This window comes from Mus caroli, unplaced genomic scaffold (assembly GCF_978045245.1).
Source record: "Mus caroli unplaced genomic scaffold, Mus_caroli_1 scaffold_18, whole genome shotgun sequence".
Lineage (NCBI taxonomy): Eukaryota > Metazoa > Chordata > Mammalia > Rodentia > Muridae > Mus > Mus caroli.
The window spans coordinates 64,280,115-64,301,972 of record NW_028227273.1 but is presented as its reverse complement, the minus strand read 5'-3'; the positions used below and the strand labels follow the sequence as shown (position 1 = coordinate 64,301,972).

At 51.0% G+C, this 21,858-nt stretch overlaps 1 protein-coding gene and 1 long non-coding RNA gene across 2 annotated transcripts in view; one reads left to right on the top strand and one right to left on the bottom strand.

Moving 5' to 3' along the window:
• The window catches only part of Tbc1d22b (TBC1 domain family member 22B), a 59,866-nt gene extending 41,442 nt beyond the window's left edge, over window positions 1-18,424 (top strand). Inside the window, exons 9-13 of the mRNA XM_021149676.3 lie at window positions 4,732-4,838; window positions 5,931-6,006; window positions 10,309-10,436; window positions 10,651-10,746; window positions 16,392-18,424. Of these exons, the coding sequence (XP_021005335.1) occupies window positions 4,732-4,838; window positions 5,931-6,006; window positions 10,309-10,436; window positions 10,651-10,746; window positions 16,392-16,520 (536 nt within the window). The 3' untranslated portion in view covers window positions 16,521-18,424. The remainder of the gene's footprint in view (window positions 1-4,731; window positions 4,839-5,930; window positions 6,007-10,308; window positions 10,437-10,650; window positions 10,747-16,391) is intronic.
• Window positions 327-6,443, bottom strand: LOC110284079 (uncharacterized). The gene is made up of 3 exons (XR_003835306.1): window positions 6,303-6,443; window positions 934-1,058; window positions 327-832 (listed from the first exon to the last, which is right to left on the bottom strand). It is a non-coding gene; the product is annotated as an uncharacterized LOC110284079 (long non-coding RNA).
• Window positions 18,425-21,858: the final 3,434 nt, after the last annotated feature.

Sequence of the window (21,858 nt, the reverse complement as noted above, 5' to 3'; positions counted from 1 at the left end):
TGAGTAAATTGTGCTTTTTCTTACTTATAACTAAAAGGTAGGGGCAGAAAACTGGAAATCAGGCTGGATGGGTCCTTGGGTGAAGGAGCTTGCCACCAAGCCTTATGACCCGAGTTCAGTTTCCAGGACCCACATGGTAAAGAGAGAGAACTAACTCCTACAAGTGGTCCTCTGACCTCCACATGAGCACTATGACAAACACATGCACACACACACACACACACATGCACACACTAAAATAAAATGGAAAAAAAAAACTTTGAAATTTGACTTTTAAGGTATATACTTTGGCATGGTAGGGTTATCCCCGCAGAATCGACCTGTTTTCAAATAATAGAGAGCAAATGTCGTGTCCCAAACAAGACAGGGGCGTATCTGTTCTTCACATGATAGTGTAGGAAGAATCCCAGGCCAGAGCTGCATGGTGTGTGTGTGGTCTGTGTCAGGACGGTCGGTCACTAGCACTTCTCCTGTTTAGTTACCCTTACAGCGTCCCCTGACACTGTCCTGCTGGTGGTGCTTGCTAACAGGTGAGCTGAGGGGCAGAGGGTGGAGATCATACAGAGGGACAGCCAGGGAGAGGCACAGCCAGGACTGAGCTCTGCAGCCCGGCTCCAGGGCGTGCCCTTCGGCAGGTGCTGCTCTGCCTGAGCGCAAGGCAGCTCAGGCCGTAGGGTCCAGAAGGACATTACTGTCTTTGGGAGCACTTTGTCTCGGTCGCTCTGCTCAGTGAGCTGCCGGTCCTGCTTCGTGTTCTGGAATGCTGAGTGCCCAGGTTGAAAACGTTTGTTAGAAGGCTAAAGACAGCGGCACACATCTGTAATCCCAGCTCCTGGGAGGCAAAGGCAGGAGGATTGTAGGTTTGAGGGCAACCTTGACTAAGTAGCAAAACACTGTCACAACTAATAATAAAAATAACAAAAGTTATTACACCTTAAAGAAGTATTAGCCTGGCAAGATGACTGCGCAGGTGAACGCTCTTGCTGAGCAGGTTGACACTCAGGACCCACGTCAAAGGCCACGCATGGCAGCAGGCGTCTGTAACCCCAGCTCACCACCTGTGGGAGGGGAAAGCAGGCATTGTTGCCCAGAAGTTTACTGGCCACCCAACCAGAGATATGCGACAAGGCAGGACTGAGAGACCCCACCTCAGCAGGGAAGAAGAAGAGAACCTTCTCTGCCTGCTGTGTCCACATCCCCACACGTGCACACCAGCTAGAGATGAAGACAGTGCCCTGGAGAGATGGCACAGCTGTTGCATGCACAGGCTGCCTGTTCAGAGGACCCTGAATCAATTCTCAGCGTCCACATCCCCACACATGCACACCAGCTAGAGATGAAGACAGAGCCCTGGAGAGATGGCACAGCTGTTGCATGCACAGGCTGCCTGTTCAGAGGACCCTGAATCAATTCTCAGCGTCCACATCCCCACACGTGCACACCAGCTAGAGATGAAGACAGAGCCCTGGAGAGATGGCACAGCTGTTGCATGCACAGGCTGCCTGTTCAGAGGACCCTGAATCAATTCTCAGCGTCCACATCCCCACACATGCACACCAGCTAGAGATGAAGACAGAGCCCTGGAGAGATGGCACAGCTGTTGCATGCACAGGCTGCCTGTTCAGAGGACCCTGAATCAATTCTCAGCCCCCACATGGCAGTTAAAACTGTCTATAACTACAGTCCCAGGGGATCCATGTGGTGCAGAGATACACATGCAGGCAAAGTGTCCATAGAATAAGGGTAAATAAGGCTAGAGAGACGGCTCAGCCATTGGGAGCAGTTCTGCTCTGCACTGTTGCTCTTGCCGAGGACCCAGGTTCAATTCCCAACACCCACACAGTGACTCCCCGTCCTCCATAACTCAAGTTCTAAAGGATTCTGTGCCTTCTTTCTGGCTGCTGTGGGCTCCAGCATACACATGGTGCACATATATACATACAAGCAAACATTCTTACCTATAAAATAAAATTAAATAAGATAAATTTGAAAAGAAATTATTATTTTAATAAAAATAAATGTAAAAAAATCCCGGAGGAGCCGAGAGTACTGGAGGCCACCTGTGCGGGCCTGAGCTGGAGGCCTGGCTGCACAGCAGCCTGGGAAGAGCCCAGAGATGTAACCCAGCATAAAAAGAGGTCTCTAGAGTCTTAGGCCTGACTTAATTTAAATAATGCATATGGCCACCCCAAAACCATGGCATAATTTATTTTTTTCAAGACCGGGTTTCTCTGTGTAGCTCTGGCTGTCCTGGAACTCACTCTGTAGACCAGGCTGGCCTCGAACTCAGAAATCCGCCTGCCTCTGTCTCCTAAGGGCTTGGATTAAAGGTGTGCGCCACCACCGTCCGGTTAAAGCTTGGGCATAATTTTTAAGTTAGAGAAATCATATTTCTTGGAAGTTGTTGTTGTTGTTTTTAATGTGATCTCCCAATTGGATTTTTTTTTTTTTTTTTTTTAAGATTTTATTTATTTATTATATGTAAGTACACTGTAGCTGTCTTCAGACGCACCAGAAGAGGGCGCCAGATCTCATTACGGATGGTTGTGAGCCACCATGTGGTTGCTGGGATTTGAACTCCGGACCTTCGGAAGAGCAGTCGGGTGCTCTTACCCACTGAGCCATCTCACCAGCCCCCAATTGGATTTTTATGTGGTGTCAGACTTCCTCATTTTCGCAAGGTTGTCATTGTTTTACAAAGTCTTTGTTCGTTTTTGGTGATGAAGGCGGCTGCAGGGAGTGTGGCTCCCCCTCAGAAACTGTGCACATTTGGGGAATGCTATAAAAATTATGCTTCTTGGTGGCAATTTTTAAAAGTACAGCAAAACTTAAAGAAAAACAAATCCTTCATTGTCCCTTTATTAAAGGCACAGTGGGCCAGCAATGTGTTCTGTTCCTGCCCCCGTTCGTTCGTGTAAGCACACACGAATACTTCCTGGCTGCAGTGAGCGTCTGCTGGCGATAGTACCACTCCTTGCTCCATGCATGCTTCCCCATGCCTCCTGCACTGTTATAAAAGCTGATCATCCCTGAGAAGCCTCACCTAAAATAATCTGTGTGCCTACTGTGCGTGGGGCGCGAAGGTTCTTATTTTATATCTGTTAACTCTGGCTGTCTATCTTTCCCAGCCTTGCTTTTCTGACCCAGTATTCCTTGGTCTCCACCAGCCTCTGCCTGTCTCTGTCTCTGTCTCTGTCTCTGAATAGCCCTTGATGTTCATATAAGCTACAACAAAAGACAGTTCTTGGGCAGGTGAGATGGCCCAGTGGGTAAAGGTGCCTGCTGCCAAGTCCGAGTGAGGAATTGAGTCCAAAAGGATCTACATGTTAGGAGAGAAGCCGCTTCCACAAGTTGTCCACTGACCTCCACACACATGCTATGGTAACATATATGCGCGCATGTGCACGCGCATGCTTGCACTAAAATAAAATCTGATTGAAAAAAATACCATTCTTCAAGCAGAACAGGAATCCAGGAACTGTTAAATGTTGGGATTCTGAGTGTATGTTGTCAGCCGTCTGTGCCCCTCTCGCCCCGCACATGAAGGGGACTGCATGTAGTGAACACATTTGTTTCTAAACAGTGCCCATGGGTCTAAGGAGAGAGGCTGGCTTGTGTGCAGAGCCAAAGGGCCTCAGATGGGAATGCGGGTGCTCCGTTTGTGGGCAGGCAGAGCCTGTCTTACTGGGCCCCTCTTTATGCCAAGAAGGCTTAGTTACAGAAGCATCCCAGAGGGGATGCCCATGGCCTTCTCCTTTGGGTTTCTTGTCTTGTCTGCTTGGACCTTGGACCAGACAAGTCTTCCATCTCTGCTACTACTTGGAATTTCCATGAGAAGTTAAAAGACAGGTAGGCTGGAGAGATGGCTCAGTGGTTAAGGCAGCTTCCTGCTCTTCCAGAGGACCTGAGTTTAGTTCCCAGTACCCACAATCACAGCCACCCATAACTCCACCAGGGGATCTGACACCCTCTTCTGGCCTCTGCAGGTCCCACCAGATACACACATGTGCATGTGCACACACACGCACACAAACACTTTTAAGTTAGTGTTTCTCTCTGAATGTGGCCCCGTGGCCCTGTGCTCAAGCTCTGTGGACACCTCACCTTATGTAACTGCTGGCATCCTTTTGTGTGTTGTATATATACGGTCTCACAGAGTCTCTAAAATGGTGAGATAAAAGGGTGTTTCACAAGGGCATTTGTCAACAGGACCGTGTGTGTGTGTGTGTATCCATCCTCTAGCAGTGGGAAATAGTATCACGGTAGAATTGCATCCTAGAGGCACCCGCAGGATTGGCTCACCTTCCTTCTGATGCCAGCACTCAGGGAGTCCGTCCTTATGCTGAGCAGGGTCTCTGCCCCAGCTGTCCTGTGAATGTGGTACACAGCTTACTGCGCATCTATAATCAAAGAGTTTCTGTGCACTGTTCCTGGGTTGAGTGGGGTAGCCTGTTGAGCAACAGTCTTGAGTGGTCACTTAAAAAAAAAAATCTAATGATAAATGCCAAGGGATAATGAGGTAGGCTGGGCTGCAGCGAGAAGTGGCCCGGCTGGGGTCACGGGACCCCTGGAAATTCTGAGACACACTTGAACAGAAGGGCAGGCTTGTCCCTCCACATCAAGTCCCCTGCTTCTCTCGGACCTGAAGAACCCCATGGCAGGTAGTGGGTGCTGTGCCCCTCTCTGTGTTTAGATAAGGCCTCTGAATTTGCCTCACCTTTTGTTTTGCAGAAGAGGACGTGGAGAACTTTGACGTGACCAACTTGTCTCAGGACATGCTGAGAAGCATTGAAGCCGACAGCTTCTGGTGCATGAGCAAGCTGCTGGACGGGATACAGGTGAGTTGCCCGCTGGCCAGGCCCAGCGCTGCCTTGGGCTTCTGCTTCCCTACTGCTCTGCTGTGTGAGGTAGACCCCACACACACTTCCCATCCACCCCCCACCAGCGCGCCTCTGCCTCTTCTATTAGCTTCACTAGACAGTGGGCTAGCATCCCTCCAGGGCTGAGAAGGTCACTGTGCAGTACTAGCTGTCATCAGAGAGGCCCCTGGGCCCTACTGTGTACCCAGATCCTGTGGGCCAACACCAGGGCAGGCCTCCTCCAGCCTTTCACCATATGCTGCAGTTTTAGGAATCCCTTTGTTCCCAAACACCGTTCCTAGCTGTTAGCCTTGGTGAACTTTTAAAATATATATTTATTTTACATATATATATATATATATATATATATATATATACATATATATATAAATAATATTTTACTTTTTTATTTTATGTGCTTTGGTATTTGCAAACACACACACACACACACATATGCATCAGTCTGTGTGAAGGTATTGAATCCCCTGGAACTGGAGTTACAGACATTTGTGAGCTGCCATGTGGATGCTGGGAATTGAACCTAGGTCCTCTTGGAAGAGCAGCCAGTGCTCTTAACCAGTGAGCCATCTCCCCAGTCCGTTTGTGCTATTTTTAATCCTGTGTCTGTGCATGGGTATGTGCACACGAGTGCAGATGTTTGTGGAGGCTGGAAGTGTTGGATCACTGGGATCTGGAGTCTCAGGCAGTTGTGAGCCACGAGGAACCACACCCTGGAAGAGAGTCTGCACTCTGGACCACTGAGCCATCTCTCTAGCCCCCGATATACTCTTAAATATGCTTCAGGGACTGCAGAGATGGCACTGGGGAGGGAGGTGCCTAGCCTAATCTTGAGCTCCAGTCTCAGTGAGACCCTGTCTCAGAAAGCAAGATAGATGTTTGTGAGGAACGATACCTGAAATCTCCCTGGCCTGGGTAACACACACATGCTGGCTCAGGCGCACACGCACACACCAGCAATAATGACAGAGCAGCCTGTCTCTATGAGCTCTGTCTAGGTGTAGAAAGCGGCTGGTTTGGACACTGCTCACCCTGGCTCTGTGTCCTTCACAGGATAATTACACGTTTGCACAGCCAGGGATCCAGAAGAAGGTCAAGGCGCTGGAAGAGCTCGTCAGCCGGATCGATGGTAGGTTGGGAGGATGGGTCTTCTCCAGCAGTAGCCCAGTGAGGTCCCACCTAAGCTGTGACACTCGGTCCTCCTCGGCTCCCTTCCCAGCCAGTCCTTGTGGCACACTGCCTTGGCAGCACTGTCTTCACAGCTCAGCGGGAAGGCTGTGAGCTCTCCCAAGGTCTTTCCACCTCATTCTGTCACCGTGGCCTCAGTTCCCCCACAGCTCTGCCCCAGCCCCTCCCCTCTCCTTCCCAGTCTACAGCCCTGGTCCAGCCGTTTGCTCTCGACACCTTCCTCCTAGAAGGACTTACATTCTCTTCCTTGTCCTCCTTCAAACCATCATCCTGGGAGGGTTTTCTAGCAGTGTTCTGTCTGGACCCTTCTGTTGCAGAGCCACCAGTGGCTTCCCGTTGCCTTTTGCATGCAGTCTGAGGGTTGACCTTGCCTGTCACATGGTCACATAACAATCCCAGGCTTAACACAGGCTCCCCAAGCCTGGCTGACCTGCTGTGACCTGAATGGGCTGGAGAAGCTGGCACAGCTCCCTGGGAGGCAGATAGCTGGGAGAGCAGGTGCTTATAGGAGTGCAGCTTTCCAGCTCTGGCCAGGCAGGCACCTAGGAAGCCTGAGTGACAAGGACACTGTAGCCAGACAGACAGAAGGTTAGGAGTTAATCTTCCCTGCAGTGTGAACCTTGCAGGGGGCTCTGTGACCTGAGATCTGTAGGCCAGAGAGTGCGAGCGAGCGCGTCTTCAGGGCTGCCAGCCACTGTACCAGCCATCTGTGCCTCCCCATCTCTGCTGTGGGACTTCCTGCCCATCCCTCCTTTCCCTACACAGTCGGCTTTCTCTCACTCCTTCCCAGGTTCTCTTGGTCATGGGAACACCCTTGGTTTGTCTTGCTCTTTCATCTTTCCACGACCTAGAACCTTGGTGTGCACCCTCACATGCCCCTCACAATAGTTCTGGGCGGGTTAATGGCGTGCTTTCCCTCGGGGCCTCACTGCCCTGCCCGGCCCCTGGCCTCCATAGTGGGCCAATTGTGGGGCCGTGGGTGTGTAGGGAAGAGGGGAGTAGGAGAGAGTGCCCGCGTCCCGCCAGGGTTCCTGTGCTCTGGGCTGGCAGATGGGGGAGGACTACCAGACACTTTCCTCGCGGCCCCGGGTGGGCATCTGGCTGTGTGAAGCCACTGACCCCGCACGGCGGGGGGTGGACAAGGGGCAGCTCCCGGTACCAGGTTCTCAGTCTCTGGCATCCCACGCTGGATATGACAGAGGAGCTGAGAATAGATTAGGGGCCCCGGAGATAAGAGAAGAGGGCAGGGGGAAAGGGGCGCGCTGGGTGGTTCCCACACAGGCAAGAGTCCTTAGTCCAGTCCATGGCTGGAGCACAGGAAGGCCTTCTGTCGGGAGGTTAGACATGGATCGTTAAGAGAAAGCCTGGGGCTGGTGAGATGGCTCAGTGGGTAAGAGCACCCGACTGCTTTTCCAAAGGTCTGGAGTTCAAATCCCAGCAACCACATGGTGGCTCACAACCATCTGTAATGAGATCTGACTCCTTCTTCTGGAGTGTCCGAAGACAGCTACAGTGTACTTACATATAATAAATAAATCATTTAAAAAAAATTAACTTTAAAAAAAAAAAAAAAGAGAAAGCCTATCTCATCATTCAAGCACAGCGGGCCTTGATGAGCAGATAGTCTATGGTTTTAGAGCTTTATTGTAGAAAGTCAGGGGGAAAGAGAGAAGGTAGAAAGAGAGAGGGAGAGGCCGGCCATGGTCACGAGGAGAGAAGGGGGAAGAGAAAGAGAGAGGAAAGCTTAGAGAGGAAGAAAGCTTAAAGAGATCGAGGAGGGGCCAAGCAGCCCCTCTTACAGTGGGCTGCAATCTTGCTGTTGCTAGGTAACTGGGAGGAGTCTAGCCAGAATGCCAGAAGCTTGGGACATTGTCTACGAGACTACTAGCCACATGCTTGTCTTGTGGGGGTGGTAACTTCGACAGGGGCCAGGGGTCCAGGAGACATGATCAGATGCCTTCCGTCCCATGTAGGTGGAAATTACCACCCATCAGGTACCACTGGGGTTTAAGACCTCAGCTGGACTGGAGACCAGGCGTCTGTGCATAGCCCATTGCCTCACAGGCCATCATTCCCCTGAGCCTTGCATAGGGTGTATGCTGTCCTCTTTTGGGGAACTAAATGGCCCCCAGGGCTGGTCATCAGACGGATTCCAGACGGCACAGTCAGTGGTTTCTTCTGCTATCTACCTCCTTTTTTTTTTTTCTGGCCTAGGTAAATAAAGGCATGAAGATTAAAAATAGTGGGGTTTTTAAAAATGTGTACACTGGGCTGTGGAGCTGATTCACTGGGCTAAAGATGCTGGCTGCCAGGCCTGACATCCTGATTGTCATGGTAGAAGGAGCAAACAGACTACTGCAAGTTGTCCTCTGACCTCTACAACACACAAACACACACACACACACACACACATCCCCCCCCACCAACCACACACAAATCACATACACACACACACAAAATAAATGTGCACCATGCTCTTATGTTTTATGTACTTTCTCATTAGAAAGACTGCAGCAGCCGGGCGCGGTGGCGCACGCCTTTAATCCCAGCACTCGGGAGGCAGAGGCAGGCGGATTTCTGAGTTCGAGGCCAGCCTGGTCTACAAAGTGAGTGCCAGGACAGCCAGGGCTACACAGAGAAACCCTGTCTCGAAAAACCAAAAAAAAAAAAAAAAAAAAAAAGAAAGACTGCAGCAACAACAACCACCCCACAAGCCCTTCATGAGCAAGTCCCCATGCCCCCTAAGCGACCCTTGTTACTGCTCCTCTTGAAGCCCTAGACTGAGCAGTCAGGCACTATTGCACAGACTCACCTTCTCATTTTCCTTCCCAAAGCCCTCTGAAATGTGAGCACTTATCCTCATTAAAACATGAAAAACGCTGGGCTTGGTGGCACACGCCTTTAATCCCAGCACTCAGGAGGCAGAGGCAGGCCGATTTCTGAGTTCGAGGCCAGCCTGGTCTACAGAGTGAGTTCCAGGACAGCCAGGGCTACACAAAGAAACCCTGTTTCGAAAAAACAAAACAAAACCAAAAACAAACAAACAAACAAAACCCCAACCAACAAAACATGAAAAACAAACCCCAACGCTTATGGGGACAGGTACACACATGCCACCTCATGGAAGGGGGCTTCAGGACAATGCCCAGGAGTCTGTTACCTCCTCTTGTCAGGTGGGTTCCGGGGTCAGGTTGTCAGGCGTGATGGCAGATGCCTTTACTTGTTGAGCCATTTGCTGACCTCCGATTGCCCCATTTCATAAATGAGAAGACAGTGATTTAAAAGCATCCCACCAGTGGGGCTGGAGAGGTGGCTCCTGGGTCACAAGCCCTTTCCACTCTTTCAGAGGGCCCAAGTTCAGCTCTGAGCACCCAGCTGCAGTGGCTCACAGTTGTCTGTACCTCCTGGCACTCTGATGCCCCTGACTGTGCTCATGTGCACGTGCCCACACAGAGACACATACTTACATGCACATGCCTACACGCAGACACACACCTGCATGATTTTTTAGTACAAGTGCATCCTAAAACATCAGTAACAAAAGCCCACCTGTCGAGCATTAATCTCGAAGCCGTCATGCAGGGTAGGGACCAGGCTTATTTAACTTGCTCAGGATATGACGCAGGTTCCAGGGCAGGAGCCAAGTGGCAGGTGGCAGCTAGCTTCTACTGAATTTGCAGAATGATCGCCTGGTGATTCTTCTCCTAAGAGAAAGAAGCCGCCGGGCATGGTGGCACATGCCTTTAATCCCAGCACTCGGGAGGCAGAGGCAGGCGAATTTCTGAGTTTGAGGCCAGCCTGGTCTACAAAGTGAGTTCCAAGACAGCCAGGGCTATACAGAGAAACCCTGTCTTGAAAAAAAACAAAAAAAAAAAACAAACAAACAAAAAAAAAAACAAGAGAAAGAAGCAACCTCTGCTGGCTGTCTGTCAGGGATGCTGAAGGCAGCTGGCCAAGGTGGCCTCCAGGCTCCCTTTCCATGCTGGCCCTGCCCTGAAGAATGAGTAGGCCCAAGCAGCTAAGTTTACCTCATGCCTCTTGCTTCATGGCCAGTGCATCTCCGAGTTGGCAGCAGGCACCTGGGAATGGCTTGGTGGGATGGCTGGCATGCCATAGGCCATGTGCTGAGAGAGAGGCACTGGGGGGTCAAAGGTCAGCCCACAGTGGGAGGGGCTGGTAAGAAAGAGAACCTGCTCCTGGCCCCTGAGGCCTGCTGGTAGCTCTGACCTGGTGCCGCTTTCAGAGCAGGTACACAGTCACTTCAGGAGGTACGAGGTGGAGTACCTGCAGTTTGCCTTTCGGTGGATGAACAACCTGCTGATGCGGGAACTTCCCCTACGCTGTACCATCCGCCTGTGGGACACATACCAGGTATGGAGGGACCCCTCCCTCTCCCAGCTATCCCCGTGAAGCCTCTCCGCCCACCTTCGTCTTGTGTCTGCTGTGGCCTTTGGAATCTCTTGAGCCCATGTTCTCTGTCACACAAGAGGTTTTAGGCTGGGTATTCCAGCCTGCAGGTGGCTTGGAAGGGAGAGGTTCACAGTTGGGGCCCTGAGGCCTGCCTGACTCTCGTTTTCTTTCCCAGTCTGAGCCAGAAGGCTTCTCGCACTTCCATCTCTATGTCTGCGCCGCCTTCTTGATCAAGTGGAGGAAGGAGATTTTGGATGAGGAAGACTTTCAGGTGAGTGGGCAGAAAGGCTGTGGAGCGGCCGCACAGGCCCAAGAGGCCCATCATCCATTCATTGATGGGTGTTGCTTACAGGTATGGCCTGTGAGTCACTACGGAGGCCCAGGACATCCTGGGACGTGAAGCGGGCAGAGGGCCGTTCTTACAGCCCACGTGCTGAGGGAAGACAGGCAGTAGACAAAGTCACAGGGGTGTCAGAGGTTTTGGGGTTAAGTACACACTGCCGCAAGGCCCAGCAACCTGTGTGGATCCTTAGCGGTAGGAGGGGAGGCTGCACATCCAAACGAAGCAGTCAGGATATGCTCACCAAGAAGGCGACATTTAAGCAGGAGGGTGAGGGAGGTGAGGGAGCAAGCCATATGGCCACTGGGGCAGAGGGCGTCGCTGACCTAGAGGCTTTAAGTCAGCTGCGTGCCTGGCAGTTTGAGGGGTTGTGAAACGAGGCCTGAGCAGGTGGCCAGAGGAAGAGCAGAGCAAGCTAAGTCAGAGATGGCAGGTAGGGCAGGAAGTTGCTGTGAGCGCCCAGCTGTTCCTGGCAGGTCTTAGGAATGGAGTGGATACGCCCTTGAAGGCCACTCTGCTTCTGTGCAGAGTGGCTGGAGGTGGGGAGTGTGGGCACAGCAGCCACCCAGGACACTGCTGTCATTCTCCAAGGGGTGTGGCTATGGGTAGTGACAGCAGAGGTGTACGTGGCTGTGTTTGAGGTCCTTTGTATCCATGGCCCAGGCTCTTTGATGGGCTGTGTTTGGACTGTGACACAGAGAGATGGACCAGAATGACTCCGGGATGGAGGCTGAGGGGTATGGGGTAGGGAGTTCGAGGCTTTGGTGTTGGGAATGTTGAATTTGAAATGTCAGCTAGGTGTGGTGTGGTACCCACTGTAATCCCAGCATTCGGGAAAGTTAGAGGGAGAGGTTAGGGGTTCAAGTATATGCAAGCGTGAGGCCAGCCTAGGCTACGCGAGGCCCTATTGCAAAAGAAGAGAAAGAACTTTATGCATACAAAGAGATGCCTAGGTAAATAAATGTACAAATGTTAATGTTGTGGCTCAGCTTCTAGGAGCCAGGGTGGACTAGACACGGGAACTTAGAACTAAGAGGGCAGGAGAGATGGCTCAACAACTAAAATGCCATTTGCAAAAGCAGGTGGGGCCTGGCTTGCCAGGCCTGAGCCCTGGGAATACCAGGTATCTGAGTTGGCAGTTAGAGGCCTGGATAGCCCTCTGCTGCCAGTCTAGGTCCTAGAAGAAGCAGATCAGCCAGCAAGCAGGATTTTGGGGAAGAGGGATTATGCAAGAGTCTGTGAGGGCTTGAAATGTCCACTTCCCTTATGACGTCAGGCCTCTTGACAGCTGGCCCTGCCCTGAACTTGGCCCCAGACTGAACTTGCCTGGTATTTGCCCAGCAGAGGAGAGGTCAGTATAGCCCCAGCCAGCCACGCAGACATCAGCAGGTGCAGCCAGGGAAGGCACTGTTCTGGCAGAGAGTGTAGCCCAAGGAAGGCTCTGTGAGAGCGAGAGATAAGGTCAGGGAAGAAGAGAGGAGGAGGCCGCTTACATGTCATGGGTGAGGCAGGAGCATGGATTAGCAAGAGCAGAATGAAAGTGCTTTCTTCTAAAAGAATTTGTTTATCGTACTGCTGGGAACGAGGCCTCGGTGGCTAGGCAAGCATACTACCCTAGGAGCTGCGTTGTGGGGAGACCTTTGGGTTTATCTAAGACAGGTGAATTTTTGCCCTGTCTTCACCACGTCAGCAGACTTGGTCCTAAAGTCTGGCCCCGCGTATCTCAGCCCTGACCTGCACTGCTCACTCTTTGGAGATGGAACGGGCGTCGACTTTTGGTCCCAAACCATCAGAGAGTCAGACTCCACCATGAGGCACCAAGATCACAGTGTTAAGATGGATTTTAGTTCTCCTGAGCCAAGGCTAACCCTGGAAGAGTAAACAAGGCTGGGAGACCCAAGAGGGTAACTCACTGTAGCCCATGGTTTCCGGTCCCAATCCTGTGGCTGAATACACCGTCCAGGCAGGCTGTGGAAGTGGGACTTGAGGGAAGACTTCCCAAAGGTAGTTGATATCAAACCTGAATGGAAAGCTTTAAATTCTGTGTCCCTGGGAAACTGACAAACCTCCTGTGGGCAGTGATGTGTCACCTCAGCACAGCTGGACATCTGCCAGCTACTGAGACACAGGGGAAACATCTTCAAAATTCAGAAATCCAGAAGTGTCCTGGCTGTGCCAAACCACGGGCATACTGACAGCTCTGCTGCCAGCTGAGCAGCTCTGTCCTCACCTGCACCAGGCAGAGGGTGCTTACTCTGTGCCCCAGGAAACCATCTTGTAAACTCTAGGATGCATCAGGCCTCAGGTACTCAGAGCTGATATGGAGAAGCAGGAGCAAGGGGCTCAAGGCCTAGGGATCGCAGTCCTTTTAAATGCGTATAAGAGATTGAACCGGAGGCTACCTGTTCGTTCTATCTACCTACCTACCTACCTACCTACCTACCTACCTACCTACCTACCTACCTACCTATCTACCTATCTATCTATCTACCTACCTATCTACCTACCTATCTACCTACCTATCTACCTACCTACCTACCTACCTACCTACCTACCTACCTACCTATCTACCTATCTACCTATCTACCTATCTATCCATCCTCATGTAGCCTAGGCTGGCCTCAAACCACCCGTGTAGCTGAGGATGACACTGAACTTTTTATCCTCCTCCTTCTCCCTCCCACCCCCAAAACTCCGAGAGTGCAGAACTGCAGGTGAGAACCATCAGGCTTGGGCTGGTCAGAGTTTAATACGATTGTGCAAGGCCACAGGTGTCTTAGGCCTCAGCCACAGAGCTCAAATAGACAAATCCACCCTCACCCTCACCCTCCCCTCCCCCTCCCCCTCCCCCTCTCCCTCCCCCTTCCCCTTCTTTTCTTGTAAAGAATAGAGTTTATTCAGGGCATGGGGAGGGGAGTCAAGAGGGTAGCAGAGGCAGAGAGAGAGTAGAGGAGTAGAGGCTGGCCATGAGCACGTGGAGAGAGGGGAAAGAAGGGGGAGAGAAAGCAAGAGAGGAGCAAGAGTGACAGATCCATCCCTGACCCGGGGTACAGTTGCGGACCGTTGCCTAGGTCCAGGTCCTATGCAGACATTCAGTGAGGCACCAGTTTGAACCCTGCTCTGACGGGTCAGAGAGCCCTGGTGCTCTTGTTACGATGGACTTTCCTGGTTAGAAGGTATGTGACACAGCCGAGTCCACCTGACATCCACAGAGAACCATTGGAACATTGCAGAGGGAGTCTACGCACGATGTCTGAGTTAATCAGATACAGTTTTAAGTTTATTTGCTATTAATTCTTTCTTTTTTTAATATATAAGTACACTGTAGCTGTCTTCAGACACACAAGAAGAGGGCATCAGATCTCATTACAGATGGTTGTGAGCCACCATGTGGTTGCTAGGATTTGAACTCAGGACCTCTGGAAGAGCAGTCAGTGCTCTTACCCACTAAGCCATCTCGCCAGCCCAATTCCTTTTTTAAAAATGATGTTGCTTTTGTTGTTAAGACAAGGTTTCTCTGTGCAGCCCTGGATGTCCTAGAACTCACTCTGTAGACCACGCTGGCCTCAAACTCAAGAGATCCACCTGCCTCTGCCTCCTGAGTGCTGGGATTAAAGGTATGAGCCACCACCACCCTGCAGGATTTATTATTTTTAAGGTTTTTGTTTGGTTTAGTTCCATGTATTTGTCTTGCCGACACATATGCATGTACCACGTGTGTACCTAGTACCTATGGTGTCCAAAAGAGGGCGCCAGATCCTCTGCAGCTGCAGTTACAGATGACGAGCCACTGTGTGGGTGCTGGGAAGCAGAGCAGGACCCTTTGTGACCGCAGCCAGTGCTCCCTCCTTTGGCTTTCTGTCTCATCGCCTTCTCCCAGTCCTCATTTGTGGCCACAGCTCCTTCTCTGCCCAGTTCTTTTTCCTTGGAGATGGTTGGGCTCCAGCATGTGCCTGAGCCTGGGCTCCTAGAGTTCTCTGGAAGGTCGTGGCCGGCTTCCCCTAGTGCATGCCCTACACACAGGCTCAGTCCTGTGTTATCTCACCTGACTGCGCCCTTTACCTAAGGAACCACTTTGTAGAAAATCTTCAGTGTCTTTCTGGCAGTGTCTCTTCTGTCGCCTGCACTTGTGACCAGCGCCTCTGCCCTTTGGTTTCTCCATCTTTATCTGAAGACCATTTTCCACTTTTTGCTGTGCTTAGGATGGGTAGCCGGGAGAGGTGGGAAGCTGCAGTTCCAGTCTCTGCCACGAGGTGGCGGAGCAGCTCCTCACAGCTAATCCTCTTCTGTGAGAAGAGGGGAAGGAAGGAACAGTTGACTAGGGGTGGAGTTTATTTCGAAGCATCTAGAAAGCTTCTGGTAACACTAGGATTAGAGGGCAGAATGGCTCCCATCCCAGAAATAGCGTTTCTTCTCCCTAGCCAGGCCACTGTTGTTGGTTTTGTTTACAAGTTACACAAAAGCATGGGATCATTGTAGAAATAGTAGAATTTTCCAGTAAGGGTTAGGGTGTGAAAGAGGGCCAGTGAGATGGCTCAGCGGGTGAAGGTGATTGCTGCCAAGCCTGGTGACCTGAGTTCAGTCCCTGGTGTCCACCTGGTAGGAGGCGAGAACCTACTCCCGCAGGGTGTCCTCTGACCTCTGCACACTACATACAAGCATACACTCCACGGAGAACAGGCGCAGCCCAAGAAAGTTGCTGGGACAGGGCCTCTTCATGGAGGCTTGGCTGGTCTGGGACTCACAGAGATCCGCCTGGGGGCGGGGAGGGATTAAAGGCATGCACTACCACACGTGGCTTAACTTTTTAAAAATGTATTTAATGTGTATGAATGTTTTGCCTGCATGTATGCCTGTGCACCACGTGTGTACCTGAAACCTATTGGAGGCCAGAAGAGGGCATTGGATCCCCAGGAACTGGAGTTACATGGTTTTAAGTCCCCATGTAGGTACTCAAGGGTACTGTCGATTGAATGCAGATCTTCTGGGAGAATAGCAGGAGTCTCTGAGCATGTCTCCAGCTCACCCTGTCTCTTGAGGTAGATTCTTCCACTGAGAAATAGGCGTACCATTTAGGTGAGGCTGGCTGGCCAGCAGGCCCCAGGAATCCTGTCTCACCTCCTACAGTACTGGGATCAAACTCAGGGACTCCTGCTCCTGACGGGAGCAGTTTACCAGCCGAGCCCCTCACCAGCCCTAGGATGGATCTTTTTATAATTTTTTTAAAAAAGGAGAACTATCCCAGTTCTGAATAACCAAAATGAATGAATGAATGAATGAATGAACTCTAAAAACCAAAACAACCAAGACCAGCTGAGAAGCAGATGTAGGGAAAAGGTACCAGCTTGCCGTAAGAGCAACCCTGCAGCCCTACAGCGGCAAGCACGTGCTGCTTCCTCTCGGCATCTGGCTGGCTTCAGTCTCTGCTACCAGCGTTTTGAAGAGGCACGTGTCTGTGTGTCTGAGAATTGGGGGTGGGCTAATCAAGGACTCGAGGCTGCATGATCATGATGTTAGGAGAAGGTCCCCCTCAGACATAGGCTGCACAGAGACAAAAGGCCTTCCTTCCCTTACAGGGCCTCCTCATGCTGCTGCAGAACCTGCCCACAATCCACTGGGGCAACGAGGAGATCGGGCTGCTGCTGGCTGAGGCCTACAGACTCAAGTACATGTTTGCAGACGCCCCCAACCACTACCGCCGATAGGTGCTGTCTCCCCTGGGGACCCAGACTGCCCCCATCTCTGATGGCAATTTCATCACTGTGGCCACCGTGGACCCCGGCCAGGAACCACTCCAGCTGTACAAAGCTCGCCCCACACCGCAGCCGCAGCCACCACCACCGCCACCCAGGTCTTAACATCCCAGCATCCGTCACTTCGTCTCTGGGTGTGTCTGGGACGACTGTCAGTATTCTGTGCCGTGTGGATGGGCCCGGCTCTGGGAGAGGGCCGAGAGGAGGTGAGAGTTGTCTTTCCCTCTGGAAGACACTGGACAAAGGAAGGGGAGGCCTTGGGTCTGCCCCACAGTGTCCCACACGCACCCGCCGGCCGGCTCTGCCCGGGAACCAACTGGGGATGCTTTCTTTTACTTTCTTTTTTTAAACAAGGAAAACACACATTTTCTAATCTGCCCAAGGCATAGGACATTAGGCTCTATGCTGTTGCTTCCGTGACTCAGTTTGATCTGGTCACTGGTCAGAGACACTTTGTTTTCAAAACACTCCCCGCCTCCCTCCCCCTCATTTCCCCTTGTCCTCCAGTCCCAGATGAGCCAGTGACACAGTGAGTGAGCCCTTCCTTCTCAGGCGGAGGAGACAGGCCTATGCTCAAGGGCTGGGAAATATGTTTGTCCTATCGTCATAGATTATCTGTTCCCTTGTGAGTGGAGTGTGCCTGAGTGTGAGTGTGTGTGTGTGTGTGTGTACACGCGAGCACATGAGTTGTATGTATGTGAGTGTGGGTATGTGAGCATGTATGTGTGCCCGCTCACACACACACATGACTGTGAGGGTGTGTGCATGGTGTGTGTGTGCGTGTACAAGCCCATCAGCATTTTGTCACATGTCTGAATTTGTGTCCAGACTAACCCATCAGAACCGGTTGGGAAGGACCCCAGGGACCAAGCATCTGATGGTCCCTCAAGAGGGACCAGGGCAGGGGAGGGAGAAAGAGGGTTGTTTAGTTCTGTTTGAACCACCTCTTGGAACCCTATTTCCAGGGTGAAGCACTCCAAGATATTATGTGTAAATTGTGTTATTATGTATATGGGTAAAGGTGTACAAATCTACGGCCTCTTTGTAGCAGAGAGGATTTTATATTTATAGCGTGCATTGACACGTGAAAGCCAGCTAGGTCATCAGCACAGATGAAGATGCTTAGGGGAGGGGCCTGGGGCCTGGAGGAAGTGGCTGGAGGGTGTGGTCAACAATCAGTGTCTCCATCTTCCCCCTCCCCTTTCTTCCATCCCTCCGTGGCCTCTGTCGAGGACCTGCTCTGTCTTTCCCTTCTCCTCACCCCAGGAAGGACTGTAGAGGCAGAAGGCCTCCCTCAGGTTTGCCGGCCCAGCCTATATGTCTTCTCAGTGTAAGTCAGCACTGTGGTCAGGACGGAGCTGGCTGACAAGTCAGTGGCAAGAGAAGGGTCCCTGTGTGTCCCCAAGACCGGGAGCTCTTCCTGGAACGTGGCATTAAGTGTCCCCTACTGTCACCATCACACCCCGAGGCTCAGGAGACAAGGACACACCCTAGAGTTCTGGCGTTTGGTAGCGGAGAAAGGACGGAGACAGGCCAGTGGTCGTCCCCTTGTGGTGCCAGGCAGAGTTCCCAGGTGTGACACCCTGAAGCTCACTTCCTGTTCACCTCGGGCCACACCTCACCCCTGTGAGTTAGCTCCCTCAGCCAGGCTGTTTCTCAGGCGTTCTTCCCATCCCCACCCTCCCCTCCTGCACCTCAGTAGCCTCCTTCACTCTCTGACCCCCCCTCGGTCACACTGAGTAAAGACAGAGACTTGTGTTCCCAAGTGGTGGTTTTATTTTTGTAGTTTATGTCTGTCTGGGAAACTGTGGATAAAGTGAATGGACTGTAAATAAATGGTGTTTCCTCCTCCGTCAGGACTTTGGTTTCCTGGTGTGGTTTGGTTTGTTCGATGGTGCTTGTAAGTATTGGGGGTGGGGGGTCATCAGGGCTAGAGCAATGGCTTAGTGCTGTAGAGTGCCTACAGTGCTTCCCAGCGCCCACAGCAGCTGATTCATACCTGCCTGGGCCTGCCTGAGAACCTCTGCAAGCACCGTACTCATGTGGCATATATTCATAGGCAGACAGACAGACAGACAGACAGACAGACACACACACACACACACAGATAGATAGATAGATAGATAGATAGATAGATAGATAGATAGATAAACAAACAAAATCTGCAAAAAGAAATGGGTTAAGCCTCATGTAGGACAGCGGCATTCCCAGGGGACTGGAGTTCCTACGCTGGGCAGAAGACTGTGGGGAGAGTACCTGCTTCCTCAGCTGCTGATTGCCAGAGGCCCTCATCTCACGTGGCCGCACGGGGGGACAAAGCCTTACTCAGATTGTTTCTCAGGCCCAAAGGAGGTGAGAGGGTGAACTCCAACTTCTTGCTAGAGGAAAGGCTCAGGAGAGCCAGGCGAGCCTACAGCCCCACCACCTGAACCTACCATATCCCAAACGGCCTGCAAAGCTGACCAGAGTCAGACCTGGTGGTCCCTGGGTGGGAACAGTGGGCATAAAACCTTCACCGCTTGGTTCTAAATGAGGGTCTTTTGTAACCCAGCCTGGCCCCGGACCCACAGAGTAGCTGAGGATAGTTTAGAACCCCTGAGCTTCCTCTTCTTCAGCTTCCCAAATGCTGGGATTACAAGCCTGAGCCCATTGTTCATAGAGGACCTCAGGCCAGAGCCGAGGACAGCAGCAGCAGGGTCAGGAAGCACACAGGCCTCCTCCTGGTTTGCCTGGTTAGTGTCTCCAGCCACACCATAGCGAGCAAAGGTATGCACGGGACTGTCACTCCCCGCCATTGGCCACTAGCAACCTGTCTTCATAGGGCCTTTTGGTGATTGATCATAGTTTTTAAAAATTTTTTGTCATTTTTTTTAAAGATTTATTTCTTTATTATATGTAAGTACACTGTAGCTGTCTTCAGACACACCAGAAGAGGGCGCCAGATCTTGTTACGGATGGTTGTGAGCCACCATGTGGTTGTTGGGATTTGAACTAAGGACCTTTGGAAGAGCAGTCGGGTGCTCTTACCTGCTGAGCCATCTCACCAGCCCTTTTTTGTCATTTTTAAAAAATTTCTTTTACTAATTTTTATGTGTGTGTCTGTGTCTGCCATACATGTAAGTGTCCTCTGAGGCCAAAAGAGGGCTTCTCATCCCCTGGAGCTGAGATACTGGCACCTGTGAGCTGTCCAGTCCGGGGGCTGGGAAGTGGAGTTGAGTCTCTGCTCCAGAACTAGACTTGCTGTCTCGAGGAAACATTTCCTGCTGCTCCTTCACACAGCATTCCCCAAGGAGGTAGCTCAGGGCCTATGACACTGTTTTTTTTTTTTTTTTTTTAAATTTATTTATTATATGTAAGTACACTGTAGCTGTCTTCAGACACTCCAGAAGAGGGCACCAGATCTCGTTACGGATGGTTGTGAGCCACCATGTGGTTGCTGGGATTTGAACTCTGGACCTTCGGAAGAGCAGTCGGGTGCTCTTACCCACTGAGCCATCTCACCAGCCCTATGACACTGTTTTGGATCCAGAAGAAAAAGTACTCCTTCGTCTTCACAGTCTAGATGGTAGGTAGTTGGGGCTGAGAGATGACTCAGCAGTTAAGAGTGCTTGTTGGTCTTGGTGGACCAGCACCTGCATCACGCAGCTCATTCCTGCCGATAGCTACAAGGGATCCACCCCCCCTCTTCCGGTCAGTCTCAGGCACTACACACAAGTGGTTCACAAAACAGAAAAATGGTAGCTAACGCTTTCTTTTTCAAGCAACAGAATGGGTTAAAGAGAAGAAAGAAGAATGACGCAGCCGAGTTGTATCTAAAGGACTCTTCCAGAAAGCCACTGTATAGTATTTACCTCCTATAGCGCAGGAAGCAGAATGGAGCCTACAATAGCTCACACCAAGTTACAGGGAGGTCGGAGGGTTAGCCTTCTGGAGGCAGCCATCTGCCTAGCTAATGAGTCTGCCTGCCATGGTGGAGGGCAGAAAAGAAACAAGCAACCAAACACAAAAACCCCAAGTATGGGCTGGAGAGATGGCTCAGCAGTTAAGGGCACTGACTGCTCTTCCAGAGGTCCTGAGTTCAATTCCCAGCACCCACATGATGATGACTCTCACAACCATCTGTAATGAGATCTGATGCCCTCTTCTGGTGTGTCTGAAGACAGCTGCAGTGTGCTCATATAGAATAAAATAAATCTTAAAAACAAAAAACAAAAAACAACTATTAGGGTTCAATAGGAATGTTTGTGCTATGCAGTGGTGACACATACCTTGGATCTCTGAGTTCCACCTACCTGGTCTACAGAGTGAGTTCCAGGATGGCCACAGCTACATAGAAAAACCCTGCTTCTGTCTTGAAAAACAAAACCACCAAACAGAAAAACACCCCAAACAACAGCAAAAAGAATGTTTACAAATAAGACTTTATCAGAACCACATGAAGATAATTTTTGGGGGGTGGGGAGGGATTCGAGACAGGGCTTCTCTGTATAGCCCTGGCTGTCCTGGAACTTACCCTGTAGACCAGGCTGGTGTCAAACTCCGAGATCCACCTGCCTCTGCCTCCCAAGTGCTGAAATTAAAGGGATGTGCCACCACTGCCTGGCACATGAAGATAATTTAACATCAAGATTCAATTGACCTCAAAATTAAATTTAGAGTTTGACTTTTATGATACACAGTGGGCATTTTCTCTGCTTGATATAATTTAGCCAAGTGATCCAGAGATTTAAAATAACTAATTTTTAACTAGTGTGTATTCAAACAAATGTCTAGTTTTCATTTATGGAGAGAATGAAATATCTTTGACTCTGACTAGGAAATTGGTTGCAACTGGGCTGGAGAGCTGGTCCGGTTATGAGCGAGCGATTCCTGCTCTTGCAGAAGGCCTGGGTTTAGTTCCCAGCACCTACGTGGTGGCTCATGACTGCTTGCAATTTCAGCTCCAGGGGATCTGGCATCCTTTTTAGGTCAATAAGAGCATCTTCTAATGTTATAGTCCTTTGTAAGTCCCAGGAATTGGGATAACAACAGCCAGGGTCACACACGCCCTGGACTCTAGGACCCTTGGCCTTGAAGGCTGAAGGTTCTGGAGCCTGCCAAGGTCTGCAGGTTCTGTGCCCTGAGCTTGTATCAGCTCTTTCCGCCTCTCTTCTTTCTTCCACTCTTGGACAGGAGTTGCCAGACCACTTTCTAGCCTCTGTCTTTCCTTGAGACAGCCATAAACCATAACTCAAGCATGCTTCCCTCCTCCCTCCCTCCCTCCCCTCTCCCTTCCTCTCCTCTTCCCCTC